This window comes from Anas acuta, chromosome 1, assembly GCF_963932015.1.
Source record: "Anas acuta chromosome 1, bAnaAcu1.1, whole genome shotgun sequence".
Taxonomy (NCBI): domain Eukaryota; kingdom Metazoa; phylum Chordata; class Aves; order Anseriformes; family Anatidae; genus Anas; species Anas acuta.
The window spans coordinates 176,318,807-176,335,850 of record NC_088979.1 but is presented as its reverse complement, the minus strand read 5'-3'; the positions used below and the strand labels follow the sequence as shown (position 1 = coordinate 176,335,850).

Below are 17,044 nucleotides of genomic sequence, written 5' to 3'. Positions count from 1 at the left end.
TAGCATTACAAAATCATCAAGTGATTTGAGACATCAAGAGACATAAAGTAACATTTAAGAAGGCATACATAGAACTAAAACAGAAATTTTTTAGTTGTGTTACGGAAGAAAAAGTACATGCAAAAATTTTTTAATGTTTATTAGCTTCTGGCAATGAGACAAATTAACTCTGTTTAAACTACATAACCATGTAACATCTGTATTGAGCTAATCGGGATGCATTCAGCAAAGCAAAGTCATTACCTATGGTTATCTAATATTTTTATCAGGGATTTTAATAGAGTGACAACTTACATTTCTTTTATATATTTTATGGAAATCATCTTTCTTTCTTTCATTATAGGACAGACCCACTTTGTACATAAACTAAGCAGTAAGATAGGCCAGACTAAACCTGAAGCTTTTGTGTAACACCTTCATTATGTCTCTCTCAACTGGAAATAACAGTGTAATGGTCACTCAATTTACCCTGAGGTTAGGAAAAGGATCACTTATCCAGTGCTTTAAATGACTGGCATCTTTTGAAAGCCTTTAACAGGCTCAGCTGAACTCCAGGTGTGCCATGTTTCATTAACAATTGAGAAGGCTGTCAGAAAGTAAAGTGAGGTTCCTATTACTTGCTGAGCAAAGGTTTGATATTTGTACCATACGGTGCCCACATATTATGTAACAATAAATTAATTTTCCACTGCACTTGCTGTGCAAGAAGCTTTCATTTTAAAGATCTCATCCTTTGAGCATTTTGTTGAATGGTAGAGATGCCAGATCATCCAATTCTCAATTGGAATTCTACGAGCCTACAAAATGGATTTATGAATATGATTATTTATAGTAAAATCATTGATCTATAGAGTAAGATTTACTATAATGTGTTGTTTATAACACATTTACAGATGTATCTGCTGACAGTTGGGCATACTGACTTTTAACAGAAGATCCTTTTGGTTATCTAATTCAATGACGACTGGAAGACATTATTATTATCATTTAAAAACATTAATTCAAACAGAATACGCAATAAAGGAAGACATCAAATTAGCATTGGTTTCATCATTATGGCTGCTTTGAAGAATCTTGTTAGTTCCCATGGTGTGGGAGTCTGAGACTCCTACAATGAACAAAAATTCTTGCTTTTATGTAATACAAAGTGTTGCTAACAACCTCCTTGGTTTTATGTAATACAAAATGTTGCTTGCAACTGAACCTGTAAAAATGGTTCTGCGCCATTATCTGTCACAGAGCAAAAGTATATAGAGATATGCATGTATGAGTAAGTTTATATACATGCAATAGTATGTATATACACATTTATGTGAATATTGTTCATTTATGAAATATGAAAGAAACTTTTTCTGTTCAAACATGTTAGTGCTTTTGAAGATTTGTCGAAGCACTTTCCAGGCAGCATAAAAGTTGTTGAACTTCTGGGGGCTGCCATGAACTTTTCAAACAGGTTATTGCAGACAGGTTTACTGTGAAAATTTGATGGAGATGCCACTCTGTCAGAAGTGCCCTAACCAGACCTCAGGTTAGCATTTTGTATAGGAGCCCAGAAGAATTGAGTAGCTAAAAGCAGAGATTTTCTTCTTTTCAGGTCGGGATTTCTGAACAAACTTGCGGCAGGTGGTAAGAGGAAGAAAATAAAGTTTTGTCACAAGCTCAATGTTTTCTAGTTTAATACTCAAGTAGATTTTAAATAGATGTTTGTTATTTTGAAATTGTTGGCTGGGAAGCAACATGGAATGTGAGTAATTGAACTGGATCATTCAGCTGTCCATCTGTCCTCTGGCTGCTTTCTCTGCTTTGCACGTTTTTTCTTTTTTTCTTTTATAGAACCTACATTATTTGTAGGAGGAGAGGAGAGAACCCCTACACTTAGCAATGTTTTCTGTCCTACCTGATTTTAGTTCTTGAGGATGCAGTTTGTAGGTCAGAAACAATGGCATCATCTTTCTATGCTCAGTCTGTTTGTTTGTTTGTTTGTTTAATCTACTACATACACAATCTCACTCTACAGACCCACATTTTATCAACTAAACCATATCATATATTTGGCTTACTAAATAAATCAAAGTGGAGCTATGTTGCCTATAGCAACAACTATTTGCTCTGCAGTTATTTTGCTATCTCAGGAAAATTCTGAAAAAGTCTTCTAAAAATTGCAGTTAAAATTCTACTCTCATTATTTTCTCATATGGATTTAAGCAGATCATTCTCTTCAGTTTCACCTGACATCTGAATGTGGCGAGAAAGGAATTCTTTCAGATATAAATAGATTTATGTAATGTAAACTTGGCATTATGGCTGCAGCTTTGGGGATGTTTGGGGGATTTGGGAAGAAAACTATTTTCTCTAGCATGCAGTTTTTCAGAGATTTATTACTTTGGACTGAGGTTGAAATTTTGCATAGCAATGATTCTCATGAACTGACCTTTTCTATCGGAACATCTTCCTGAAAAGTGCAAATTTTGTGAAACAGATGGACTGTAAATTAAATCACACACAAATACAAGAATGAGAGGATTCTTCTTATTATTCCCGCATTGATTCTTAGCTTTGTTTACGTTACATTTTGTTAACATTTCACTTTGTTTTCCATGCTACAATAGGGAGTGCTGTGCAAACACTGTACCTCCCTGTTGGTTTGGTGGAAGAGCAGGGTAAACTGCACAAATGAGTGCTAAACATGGAACACTACTTGGATAAAAAAGCTAAGATACAATATAATTGCTGAAAAAAATAATACGTATGAAAGTTACCTTTGGGCAGTTGAACTAGAAATAAGGAAACCTTAGAATCAAGCAGTGGTCTAAAAACAGTCTCAGACTTAACTGTTGCAGGTGTTAAGATGCATTGAACCAGAAGGTAAAGCTTGACAGAGGCAGTCATTTTAAAAAGTTGGTAAATGGAAGTAAGCATTTCAGCTGGTGAGAAGCTAAATGAGATATAGCCATTTTGTATGTATAAGCTTGAAATCTTGTCAAAAGTGCCAGAAGAAAAATATTATTTATCTCCTAGGTGGGTTGGTTAATGTATAATTCCTCACTGCTGTGAGGTGAAAAATATAATATAAAAAATATATACTATTATATATTTGTTATTATACTTAATAAAACATTTTATCTTAAATTCATTGCAAAAAGTGAAAAATGAAGTACAAACTGTAGAAAAGGAAACAAATCTTAGTACTGTAATACAGTACAGGTCAAGAACCACATACAAAGAAGATCTAGATGTATTAACAGCAGATAGGTGGCAATTGCACAAAATGTAGAGATGTAACCTTATTTGCAGAGGGTCTTTAAACATCTGATTGTTGTGAAATACATGAGCGTAATGGCAAAAAGATCATTCTGTGTTTATCTTTTTTTCCTACTCCATAAGCATTCACTACCGACTACTTTCAAAAAGAATGTAATGGTTTATATGGATTTTTGATTTGACCAAATATGTTGGTAGGCACAAGTGCAGCAGAAGTCGGCTTAAGGGCTGACATACTGAAATGGTATATATTTAAATAATCTTTGAGGGTGTTCTGTTTCTGTAGATAAACTTGCAATTTGCCAAGTGTTGTTTGCTTACTGCAGTGATAAAGATTGTTATTGACACCTGGTGATGATCACTGTGAAGAGGTTTTGGTTGTCTATATCTATCTAAGAATAATATAATTCAGCTAAGTGTCCATGTATGAAAATTATAGAATCACAGAATCATTAAGGTTCAAAATGACCTCCAAGATCATCTGGTCCAACCATCCCCCTCTATCGCCAATATCACCCACTAAACCATGTCCCTAAGCACCAGGTCCAACCTTCCCTTGAACACCCTCAGTGACGGTGACACCACCACCTCCCTGGGCAACCCGTCCCAATGCCTGACTGCTCTTTCTGAGAAGAAATGTCTCCTAATTTCCAACCTAAACATCCCCTGGCACAACTTGAGTCCATTCCCTCTGGTCCTGTCACTAGTTACCTGTGAGAAGAGGCCGACCCCCAGCTCTGGTCACGAGCTAGATTTCACTCTGTTCACCACCACTCTCCAGGCCTGGCCATCCAGCCAGTTTTTAACACAGCAAAGGGTTTACCTGTCCAAGCCATGGGCTGCCAGCTTCTCCAGGAGATGCTGGATGTATGACCATTGGCAACAATCAGAGCAGAGATCTTTAGATGCCAGTATTTCTCACAGAATACAAGCAATTTTACATTTATCCGTTGTCATTAAAAAGGCATTTTGTCCATAGGGCTGTCAGTATTGGATATATGGTAACTACTAGATATTTTGCATTTATAATGTATATGCACATACTGTGGGACCCAGAAAGTTAAAAGTAAATTGCCCAATTGTAATATTACTATTAAATGTGATACCAGCATTATTTGCATAACAAAGTTTGCCATTTGTCTTTTTTAACAGTTCTGTTGTACTATGCAGATAATCTATTTTCAGCACATTCATTCTTTTTCTTGATGTGCAAGCTCTTTGTCAATAGGTGCTGTTAATAGCCAAGCATTTGTGTATGTTTACAATGCAGTATTTAATATTACCCAACGTTGCATATCTATTCTTTCATTGAAAAATTGTCTGGCTCTGAGTATTACCTATGAATTTCCACTTAATGAAAACTACTCTCTTTTTTATTTTCCTACCAGTGTGATCATTACAACAGTCTTGTACCTTTCGGATGCCCTTCGTAAAAACTTCTTGAATGAAAACTTTGATTACAAGGTAGAGTAAATTTATCTAATGTAAGATAGATGCAATAGCTGCTACATCATCCTGTGGCTTGGTTGTTTATTACTATATTTAGCTCCAGCATCTAATCACCTACAACATATACGACACCAGTAATTCTAAGTGCTCAGAGATTAAGTTGTTGTTTTGTTTTGTTGTGTTGTGTTTTTGTTTTTGTTTGTTTGTTTTTAATACAGGATTGGCTTAAAAATCAAGAATGCTGTGTTTTATTTTGTTTTATTTTCTGTGCTTTTTTTTTTGTTTGTTTTTCAGACTCTATGGTAGACTTACTCATTTTTTGTATAGCTTTTTTTTTTTTTATTACAGAACCTATTTTTCTTTATTTCTCTGTTATTTCCCAGTTACCTCAGAAAGGAAGATTAATCCAATTTTTGACTCAATGTAAATCTATCAAAAATATGGCTTTGTGTTTCTCTAATTTCTCTCAGGACTGATTAGCTTGCTGCATACTTAAAATTTAAAAATTTTGACACCATAACAAATATAGTTAAAGATGCATGCCTGTTAGTGAGTACCTCATACAGCGAGGTATAATACCTATGATAAACCATGAATTACAGAATTATGTTTTTAGGATTCAGATGACAAGACTTGGAGTGAGTCCAAAATGACCCATTCCCATGGAAACCAGAACAAATATTCTGTCCAACCCAGAGGCATTAGCCTAATTGCTTCATCATAAAAACTGCAGAATTTTTCTTCTTTGAGAAGTCAGAGAGCTCCTGTTGACTTCAGGCAGAGTTGTGGATGCATCTCTGAAAATCCAGACTCCTGTAGGAGAGATTGGAAGGAATGCATATTTATCTACTGGGCATAACTGAAAAGGAGGAAGCCTGTCCTTTACAAAGTTCTGCAAAATCAGGGCCTAAACCTGATGAAAGAACTACTTGCAGACTAGGCATCTATGTTTCCTAAACCTCCTTAGCACTGTTACTATCCTGCAGAACTGCAGTCTGCAACAGGGCTACCCTTACACTTCTTCATTCCTCCTGCCATGGAGCATCTATAATTGAGTAATAAAAAAATCATATTTTAATTGATGGTAAATTTATCTTTTAATCTTCTTTGTAGAAATTTCAACACCTGGTTCTAAAAACATATACGCAGACATCTGTGTATTTACAATTTTATAACAAAGCCTGGGTTCAGTGTTGTCCGGGGAAGCCTGTAGCTTTTGTCCAGAGAGACTTGCAAATAAAGTTAGAAAGTAGAACAGGCCAGAAAATGATCATTATCTTATGTAATAGCTTTTTAGGTGTCAGAAAGCTTTTGGTTTAAAGGCAGAACTTAGATGCGGAACTTTTTGTAGTCCTTATTTAAATATACCAAAAACATGTTTCCAAATTTAGAAGGTAAGGTTTTCTGGTTTTCTGGTTCAGGGTTGTAAAAAAAACAAAACATATATGTATCTCCAATTCTGAAACTTTTACATTTAAAAGATGTAGAATATGTAAAATAGATTATTTCTGCTGAACATTTGGGGGCTGTTGAAAGTACACTCGGATGCAAAGAAATCTGGTCAAAAACATTTTGAGTAATTTATTACCTGAGACTGAAACAAGTGATGTGATTTGCAAATTTGCATGTTGAGTGGTCATAAAATGGTAGTACTGAGAAAATGAAATAACCAAATGCCATATGCTTATTGTAGATATGGGATTCCTACTTTTTTCTTGCTGTCATTTTTATAAACCAGTTATGTCTTCAACTGGAGATGTTCACACCTTCCAAGAAAAAAAAGGTTTTAGAAAAGTAAGTATTGCTGTCAGCTTCTAGAAAACTGTAATAGATCAAACACATCCCAAAATGCAAGATGTGGGAGGTTGTAAAAAGGCCTACCAAAAGAGCGCAGTAACAATATTTCCACTGGCTTGAATGAGAGTTGGTTCTGTTCCTTTGTATGGGTCACCTGAGCTGATATCAGCCTTCGTAGATGTGCCCAAATTAGTTCAGATACTGGGAGCAAAATAGACGTGTTGTAGCAATGCCAACACTAATTTCTAGTTCATGTGTTAGTTAATTCAGACTCATTCAGGTATTTCTGCCAGGCACTGCACTGTTGTCTGTATGAATTAATTGTATTTCTTTAAGCTAGAGCAAAACTATTTGTTCTCAGGGAACTACAAAAAACAGCTGCTGCTTCACAGCTATATTGCTGATGTATAGCACTTAGAAAGAACCAATACTTTTGACAATATTGCAAATCCACCTGAATGCAGAAATCCAGTTTTAGCTGAGTATAATGGGAACAGGAAAAAGTTGGAAGAAAGCGTCTCTTTAAAGTATTTTTTTTATGAACAACATATGAGACATTTAATTTAACAGTGTCACACAATGATGTATGAAGTTGATTTTCTTAAATGATTTTTTACTGTTTTGCTTTATTTTTAATGTATTTTAGATATGGTGACATGCGGGTAACAATGGGATGTGAAATCTTCAGCATGTGGCAAAATTTAGGTAAGGAGTTAAACACCTTGTCAGAAGCTCAAAAACTGAAAAGCACATATTGTTACTTCAACTATTAAATACAATTACCAGTAATAGAGGAGTTGATGATAATTAAGTCCACATGAAGCCTTGATTCAAGCATAAGAAAACCCTAGTAATTCCCTTCTTTATAGCTAAACCCAGCTTTCTAAGCACTGATACTTCTATTGTGTTGGACCTCTCCCTATTTCTTCAGAGAGAACTAAAAGAAACCTGTCAAAGAAAATTAGAAGAGAAAGTACTGCTCATTTTGGGCAGAATTATTATGTCTGAAAATATACTTAAGTTCACAATTTTAGTTCTGTTGGCAAACAGTTTATGGAACAGGCATATATCTCAATTCTGAAGCTCTCCTGAGATGCTGGATTTGCACCAAATCTTCCCTTAAGTCCTAGCTGCACTAAAATATAAAGGCATAAACAAATCAGCATTAATGACACATTGGACAACAAAAGGAAAATATAATGCTTGGTTATAAACTGAGGAACATTTTTATATTTATAAGTGATAACTGTACAAACTGTTTAAAAATATAAGCCTTGGGGAAATTAGATGTTGTTTGGGAAGAGAATCAAAACCGATTATGAGCTTGGGATACCAAGTTTGTCATCTCTATATTTCAATTATTCATTAGTTTAACACATTAAAGGGCTGATTAAAGATGTGAAGGTCATCAGTGGTTACTGAGATCTATCATCTCTCCGTGGCAAGATATGTAGTAGTTATAAAACTGGACTTTCTGATCAGCCTGTACTAGAAAGTTAAATATCCAAAGTTAGAAATATTTGCTTATTAATGTATTTAACATTTGTTGTGTAGCATATTTTACTTATTTACAGTACTCACTATTGATTGGTGACACTAAGGCATCCATACTCTAGCTTATTTGGGTACACGATGGATGTTTCTAAACTGGTATATCAGGGATCCACTCCTAGGTCCCATCTCCTTCCTGTATGCATCATTTCCCTCCTCACGTTGTTTTCTGCTGAACAGAAGCCTGCTATGCAGGCAAGGAGGGAATCATGACGCCATTTAATAGGGTCAAGGACTGTTGTGTACACCATGAAGTTCATCTGATAACGTGTCCAACTAAATCCTGCAGGCAGGGTATTTCATGTAATTGCTGTTATGCTAGTCAGCATTACAAAGTTGTATTGGCAGTACAATTCATCATAAGCTTTGGTCCTTGTATGGTCACCTTGCGTTCATATGTGTATGCATCCCAGAACGTTTGCAGCAGAGAGGATTGAGGTTTTCCTTTGTCCAAATACCAAATAGAGTGTCAGTCTGGTGTGACTGGCCACTGGAAGATAGGCTGGGATGGAAATGGATTCCTAGCTTGGACAGTCAGCATAGTGTGGTTATAATCCTCCTATTCTGAAGATCTCAGAAGTCTTAAGTCTGGAGAAACTCAATGGTCAGTTTTTGCTATATACCATTCCTACCTTTCCTGACAAGACCTTAGTTTTGTAGTTTCTGCTGAGTAGAATGTGATGAGCTAACGGGGAAGGTGTTTTAGCACTGATTTAGAAAAGGAGTTGTTTTGAGAACAGCTGAGTCACATCTTCCTTAGCTGCAGTCAAAACATGTACTTCCATTTCTGTACTCACAAAACTAAAGATAGGTAAAAATCAAAGTACTTAACTCTGATGAGCATGTAATATCAGATTGTTAGGCATTTTGTAAACTCAAGAATGCAGAGCACAGAACACAAACCATTCTTAAAAAAAAAAAAAAAAAGTGAAATGCCCAGAGTGCTTTTTGTCTTTGTTCTCATCCTGGAAAACTAACTTGGGATATGGGTAACCAACTGTCACATTTGAACTCAGTATTGCATAACCAAATCTGATAAATTAGTCTGGCCATGTATTCTCCTGTTGTCTGCAGCATTTCTCTTCACTTTTTGTGTTTACAAAATATCCCATGCTCTGATGGAGGCTAGGTAAAAGTGTATAGACATTTAGAGTTCTAATTTTTAATTCTTCAGATAGTATTTGGATTGCTTGATAACTCCCAATTCACATTGAAGTTCATGTTCACTTTCATTTTAGGGGAACACAAGCTTCACTTTATTCCAGCATTGATTGGCCCTTTCCTGGAAGTGACCTTGATCCCTCAGCCAGACCTGAGGAATGTAATGATTCCCATTTTCCATGACATGATGGACTGGGAGCAAAGGCGAAGTGGCAACTTTAAGCAGGTACTGTATGTGAAGCCATTTATAAAAGAGGGCTGAAATTCAAGCACTTCAGAGAGTGCCAGTCCAATTCATTAGCAGTTGAGGGTGGAGAAGGTGCCCACAGTATCATTATACCCATTGGAGAGGGATTACCAGGGTTTTCCCTTTTGACTGTGTGCAAGGGTAGTAAGATTCTGCAAGGAATGAAATTCTGCTTTCATGTTAGCGATGTAACATGAAGGATAAAATTTATGGCCTGCCAAAGGGAAGAACAAAACTTCAGTTGTCTTTAACAAAGCTGATTGTGTTGTGGGGTTTTTCATTTCTACTTTACAGCAGTAGGTAAGATTCAACTAGCTTCCCTTTGGGTTAGTATGAAAAAAAGATCAGATGGTCCTTGAGGAATGTTCTTCTGTAAGGATCCAAGTATTCTTGCAGCTCAAACACCTTCTTAACGGGCTAGGAAGGAACGACCAAGTGTGCCATCTGCTCCCACAGCTCCCACTCACTTCTTTAAGGCTGCCTCAAACTATTTCTCAGTGTCTTCCTTCATGCTTTGTCAAATGAAGGAAATCAGAAGTATTTGAATTGATACCAAGCAATCATAATGCTTAGGGTGGGAGCTGTATCACAAACACAAAACAAACTATTAAGAACGGAGGAGTACCTGTGATGTAAGCAGGTAGCTTTTCACTATCAGTATATAAGCTTATTGTTAAAATAACCATTCAGATGCTAAGAAGTCTTAAGAATGAGAAGGCAAAAATCTGCTTGTTATGCTTCTCTGTTTTTTTCTGCTTGGGTTTGAATATAAGTTCTAACAGATTTATTTTGTAATAAAATATCTTGACAACATCTTGGTTTCTCCCCTAGATTTGTGGTTGCTAATATATTACTGCTAAAAAGGAGCTTTGAAAAATTAGCACACAGTGTAGCCTCATCTCTCTCTTTTTTTGTTATAATTAAAACACTTAAAAATATTCATTGAAGTCATTAGCCACCAAGTATGTTTTTTACTTTGTTTTTTGATAACTAAATGTAAATCCAGCAAATTGAATTTCTAGCCAAACACACTAGAAAGTAAGCAAGGCTGGGAACGTAAGTCTAAGCCTCCAAATGTTGTACAGTAGAGACATTTATAAAAAATGTAATCTATAAAGAGTGGGGTACAGGTTAGAAAAGATGAGATTTTTATTGAAGTCTAAGAAAATGGCTTGTGCTTAAGACCCTGCAGTGAGAATTCAGGCAATTTATTTGGGCTGTGTGCTTTTTGTCTGACTCCATAAATAGATAGCTGCCTTAGCAGCAGCAAATGCTACTCAGCCTGTAGTTTTAAAGTCACGTTGCTCAATTTAAATTAGCTCCCTCCCTCCAGGAAAAAAAAAAAAAAGGAGGAAAAAAAAAAAAAAAAAAACACCAAAAAAAGAAAACCCCACAAACCCTGGGAATGATAACAGCTTCAAAGAGATGAAATGACTTATCAGATTTACATGAATGACCAGTAATTCTAATTTAGCTAAGTCCCATACATTAAAAAAAATAAGTCCACCTTCATTTTTATGTAATCTAAGTAAAGGGAAAAGAAGCTGTTTACACCACACTTATATGTTGCAGGTGGAAGCAAAATTGATTGACAAACTGGACAGCCTAATGTCGGAAGGTAAAGGTGACGAAACATACCGAGAGCTCTTCAACAGTATGTGAGTAATGTGTTTATCTTACACCAGTTCATTCAATTCGGTTACTTGTATTAGATGCTAATGTCAGTGTAGAGAAGTAATGCTTACAGCAGTTGTGAATCTTTTTTTTTTTTTTTCCTGAAAATCCTAGGAATAAAAACATTTTATAGTATTGTATGGCATCTGTAAAGTCTGGCTCTACTTCTTTACATAGCTATAATTGGGAAAGGCTAAATCTGTTATATCACAGAACATTCTCTGCCTAGATTTAAATTCAGAAAAGCAAGAAATGCTTCATAATTGCATAGAGTGCAGGTAGTGCACAAATGAGGCATTTTGAAAAACAGGCATGAGGATTCAACAAAAAGCTGTTTAATAAGTAATTTTCTATTGCCAGAAATGTATACTTATCTGTGTAATGTCACTTGTTGATTTCTTGATTGGTGTATACAATTTCATTTTATTCTGATAGGATGATTTCTTATTATTTTCTTCTATAAATTACTTGTTAAACATTTACTATATTTTAATAAGTGAAGTACCACTGAATTCTAATAGCAAAAGCTAGTAAAAATGCTAAGGTCTAAGGTTGCCCATAAGTTATCCCATTGATTGAAGTGAATGATTGTCACAGAGTACAAGTACAAAATAACTAACTGAACTCTGTCTCCTTTGCTGTTCCTTATAACTCATTTCCACCTAAGTGGAAGATTTCTCTCATTTCTGATGTGTTTAGTAGGAGATGTATTGTTCCTCTTCAAGAATCCAAGCTGCCTGTTCCTTAATGCTGTTAAACACACAGTCTTTTTCTGTTTAAGTAGCTTCCTAACCATTCCTTCTTCTTTAAATATAATTTTTACCTCTGTTGTCTAACAACATTCAGAAAAGCAAACATAGGTTTGCTTTAAAGTCTCCTGCATATAATGTCTCTGAATAGCAAACATAATAATGTGCAATTGTATTGAGTTGAAAAAGATAGAACTCCTAAATATTTATCCTTTTCAAAAACAAAATTGGGTAGAGATTAGGCGAAGTAATATAGGAATGGATGAATAAAGGTAAACAGCAGTATCACATGCTGAAGCAGAACTTTCTTGCAATTATTCATGATTTTTTTCATAGTCTTGAGTAAAGAGAATAAAAGGTAAGAATGTTTCAATATTTTAGTAACAGTATTCTAACTTCAAAATAAAGTCATTTAGGAAGAATTTCTATAAAATTGTCATTGCACTTTCTTGCAAAATACATTAGAATTTTTGTCACTGAAAAAGCTTAAAATTCTGTAAGGCATATTAGTTTGAAATATAGTTCCTAATTTCTTTTAAGTTTTTGAGTTGGGTTTAAACTGGGGGAGGTTAAAATATGTTGAAAAATGGTGATAGCTTTTTTTAAGTCTAAATGCTGAAGACATGTAGTAATCTAAATTGTAAAATGTCTCACAGCATCAGTATACTTGTTGTTTCTATTCTGGTATAACTGAATTATAACTAGACTTTTTGGCAAATTTCAGACTAACAGCTCAAGTTCACTTCCAGCTCAAGAAAACTATTTACCATTAGTTTTTTGTTTGTTTGTTATTGTTTTGTTTTGTTTTTTGTTTTTTTTTTCTCAATTTGATTATAGTCTATACATTACCACCTCTCAACAGGAAAGCTTGGAGAAGATGCTAATCTAAAATGGAGGATGATAGTTTTCCAGGGTATGTGGAGAAAAATCATTTAAAAGCAGACAACTAAGGGAGTGAGCTACCCTGAGATTTTCTGCAAAATTAAACTGTCTTCACACAGTGCAGGAAAGCAGACTTGTTTAGTCTGAAGTTACAGGGATGTGGTATTTACCCAAGGAATGTGAAACTAATGTAGGTCTGAGACCAGCAGTGATTACACAGTCTTTAACCAAAGCAAATGCTGCAATGTTACCTGACTAGTCTGAAGATTTGGCATGGTTGGATTTGATAGGTACAGCTGGGAGCCACAGAGATGCACACACCTCCTCTGGATACACAGTAGTAACTGCAGTGGGTGTGACACATTCCGTTTTTGTCATGCTTTTTGTTTATTTTGTCTGAATCAGAAAATGAATTTAAATCTCTCGACTCCCACGTTAACTGCTGGTGTTTTTTTTTTCCCAGAGATAATCACTACATCTTTCCTTTGAATATCTTCTGTTTTCAGGGACAAATTAAAAGCATCTCTGGATGTCTCTAAAATACTCTGTGCTTAGAATTTACTGCTTATAATGGAATTATCTTTATCAAATGAAAACACAGTGAAAGTAGCGGGGAGACGGCTGATATTTGTTTTGGATCAGTGTCTTTCCAGGGACTTGAACGTGACCACACAGTGATTAGCTCATGATGTCATTTGAAGAGCTGCAGAACATTGCAGTGGTGAACATTTTGCTGTCATGAGGAACTAGATGTTGTAATTGCTACCCAGTCTAATTGTGATATAAAAGGTGTCCTGATCTCCACTTGCATTGTAAGCCTGAAAAGGAACCCCTGATCTAATTAGCACGGGGTGCCTGCTTCCATTTTATTGAACAGTTGCTGGTTAGAACATTTCTTCGGAAGCTAAGGGGTATACTTGAGTAGCTCTTTTGTTCTGAATCTCATGGATGCTGACAGTTTGTTACATGTGTAGCTGTGTTCCAGTTTGGCCTAACACAGTTTGGTCATTTCAGGTGTGGAGAGTAGGTGGCCACATTACTGAAGCACAAAGCCTGGGCTGGCAGGCTCCACTGATGACTGGGCTTCTGTTTGAAGAAACTGCAGCTAGCATTCAAGCTAAGCAGGCACTTAATACCCAACTCTGTCAGTTCCTGGGTGATTTCACTAGCCATAAGGCTGTTGTATGAAAAGTGACGACTGCTCTCTCTCCCGTGCAGTCAGTTTGAATTTCTTCCCCCAGCTGCATGACTAAATTTAGCACTGCCTGGTCCATTAGACCCCATTTGGACTAAGTGTTTTGGTGTGCCTTGAACATTTTGTGAGGTTTGGGAAGCTCTTCTCTCATCTCTGAACTGCAGCAAAATTTGACTTTGACCTGTCTGACTAAATGAGGGAACCTCTGGCTATAGTGAGATACCTGGAGGATTTTGTACTCCTAAGTGGAGATCTAGACAACTTAAAGCACTGCTATGATTAGGTGCTTCTGAGTCAGTTTTGAGTCAGTTGAGAATAACTCTGTAGCTTAGGCATATAAAATCCACTTCAGTTGTGACTTAACTACATGGTTGAGCTAACCTGAACATGTTTACAAGCCTGGTGTTCTTTCCTGGAGAGCTCTGATCCTCCAGGTCCCCACTCCACACCCTTATTCTTAGGAACCCAAGAAAAAAACACAAAATGTTCAAGGGAGCCCAGATGTTAAACAATAGTAGCATCAGTAGGCAGAAACATTTTCATTGTTTCCCTTATTACATAGCCTCTTGGCTATGCTTTGGGACCTGTAGGTACCAGAAAATGTATGAAGGAAATAGGCAAAACACAGGTTAAGGAAGAATTTATCCACGTTTATTGGTGCATGTGGGGAAGAGGTTGCATTTGGGAAATAAATTGATCCAACGAAGGGATCAAACAGAAGAGAGGTATTAAAGTGTGAACGTATTTTCAAACACAGTGTGTTGATGGGGGAAAAAAGCTTAAGCCAGTCATTTATTTCTAATTCTATCTAGGTATTGCCATGAGAAAGCCAAGGGTTCTGTCTGAGTAGCTGTGTTGTTCTGAATGGTAGTTCTGGGCAGAGTGGTGAAAGGTGGAGAGGGGGAGGCATGCATCAGAAGGCAAGGCATAAAATTGTTTGCTGACAACACTGTTATCAGTTTGAAAAAGTACTTTGAATGCATGTACACCACCCATTTGTAGAAATTATATATTTATAACAAATATGCCAATAGAGTTATAAAGAACATGTGTAAGTTAATACAGATTAAACCCATCTGTTTTAAAAGAGAACTCAGACTTCTGCAGTTTTTCTGCAGGAACTGTAGGTAACTACTTTGTTGAATTTAGGTTGAAATGTTCCTGTTTAACAAAAGGTTGAAAGGCAGTAGAAAGGAAAAATCAGTGCAGTAATCAGTGCTTAATAATGTAACAGGCTCTACTCTTACTTCTTGCTAGACACAAAAATTTGTATTGAAAGGAAACATCAGGGGTTTAAAAGCAAATTAAGTTAGCTGATGCATTCTCTACGGAAAGCAGAGACGCTGGATTCGTGCTTCAGCCTCTTCTGTAGAGGATGGCTTTGTCATCCGTCTCTCCCAGCAGTGACTGGGAGCCAGGCTTTGAATGTGAGAGAAAGACATCTGATTGCCTCCTAAAAAGAAGTGGTGTGTCTAAGATCGATATAAGGGTGCAGAATGAAGATCAATGTTTCCTTCTTGCTTCCAGCACTGTAGAGCTTCATTTAGGTCAGATTAGCTAGGAGAATTACATCGGCAATGTCCCTGTATGTAAGGAGCTGAACAGAGCTGGAGTGCACAGCTAGTGCAGTTGGCATGTAGGAGTTGCTGGGCGCTGGTATGTGTTCGGTGAAATTTGGACGTAGGAGTTTTATGGGACTGAACATGCTCAGTATAGATGAAGGTCAGTGGAGCTGACAGCTTGCCCACTGCAGACAGAAGGTTCGGAGATGCTATTAGCAGCTCTCTAAAAACCTTCGAGTGTATGGATGTGGCAATTTTCAGACTTCTAAGAAAACCATACCCGAGTGCATTTTCAGGGAGACTGCCAAGATGTGTCCTTGGGCGTGTCATCCATCTGAGGTTCTGCACCAAAGCATAAAAGTAACAGAACTCTGTAGATAAATATTTCCATGTTCATTTTCAGACAGAGAGGAAATGTTGGAAATTCATACTCAAATTATTATATTTGATAAACGCAAGTAGTGAAAATTGGAGGCCTGTAACAGAAAGATATTAAGTATAATTTTACTGACAGCTCCACTTATAACACAATTTTAAAATCTTTTTGCTTCAATCTGTAATTTGTATTTACATAAGAATTCAGCACAACACAGTTCTTAATAAAGAATCTTACAGCAATTTAAGTTAATGGAATTTTACGTGTACATGATAGCATGTTCTCCAAAGGAAATATTAAGTGAAGTGGAGAGGAATCATCTTATTAGCATCCCTTCCCCATTCTTAAATTTAATGTGTGCCAAAATGTTTGAGAACTGAGGAGGAAAAATCTTTGTTAAAAAAGCTGAGGTCCCATTCAGAAAGTTCACCGAGTTGGTAAATATTATTTTGTAGATATGTCTTCAAACTCCCCATTTTATGAAGTATCAGCATGAAATTAATATATAAATTTTATGTAAAAGCTTTGTTAAGTCTTTGGGATATTAATATATTCTGAAAATTAGGTATTTGATATATTTTAACCTGATGCAGCTAATATAAAAATCGTTTGTTTTGTCAATGCTTCCTGGACTAGAATTCCACTTTTTGGTCCTTATCCTAGGTAAGACATTGTTTGCAAATTGTGCTTCTTGGGAGGGTGTTTGTAAAGGAAAAATCTAACTATCAAAGATGTTGCTAAGGTATTAAGGTACTGGTAAAAGCAGAGTGGTTGTCATAGTGATAGTTAAAAATAAACGAAATTGTTCTGGCTTCTTTTTTTTCAGTCTGCTGAAGAAAATTGAGCGGGAAACATGGAGAGAAAGTGGTGTTTCGTTAATCGCTACAGTGACTCGCCTCATGGAAAGGTTACTGGACTACAGGTGGGTGATTATCACAATTTATCAGTAGGGTTGTCATCTTCAAAATATTAGGAGAAAAACTTGGTCATCTTGCACAAATGGTGACTGCACATGAATGTATCATCTGTACACGCTCAGGATCTCTGGCAGCAGCTGCTTAGTCAATCCACAAATGACACAAGCTGGCTGAAAACCAACCCAAGTATCTGTCCCTCCAGTGGGATGAAAATGCAGTGGCT

At 36.3% G+C, this 17,044-nt stretch overlaps 1 protein-coding gene across 5 annotated transcripts in view; it reads left to right on the top strand.

The window, feature by feature from the left end:
- DOCK4 (dedicator of cytokinesis 4) overlaps nt 1-17,044 on the top strand; it is a 247,923-nt gene that overhangs the window by 191,443 nt on the left and 39,436 nt on the right. For 4 of the 5 annotated variants that reach the window (XM_068669485.1, XM_068669483.1, XM_068669480.1 and 1 more), the window contains 7 exons: nt 4,650-4,725; nt 6,404-6,504; nt 7,154-7,212; nt 9,297-9,445; nt 11,039-11,124; nt 16,541-16,567; nt 16,731-16,826. In XM_068669485.1, the coding sequence (XP_068525586.1) occupies nt 4,650-4,725; nt 6,404-6,504; nt 7,154-7,212; nt 9,297-9,445; nt 11,039-11,124; nt 16,541-16,567; nt 16,731-16,826 (594 nt within the window). The remainder of the gene's footprint in view (nt 1-4,649; nt 4,726-6,403; nt 6,505-7,153; nt 7,213-9,296; nt 9,446-11,038; nt 11,125-16,540; nt 16,568-16,730; nt 16,827-17,044) is intronic. The other variant, XM_068669481.1, reaches the window with a different exon arrangement.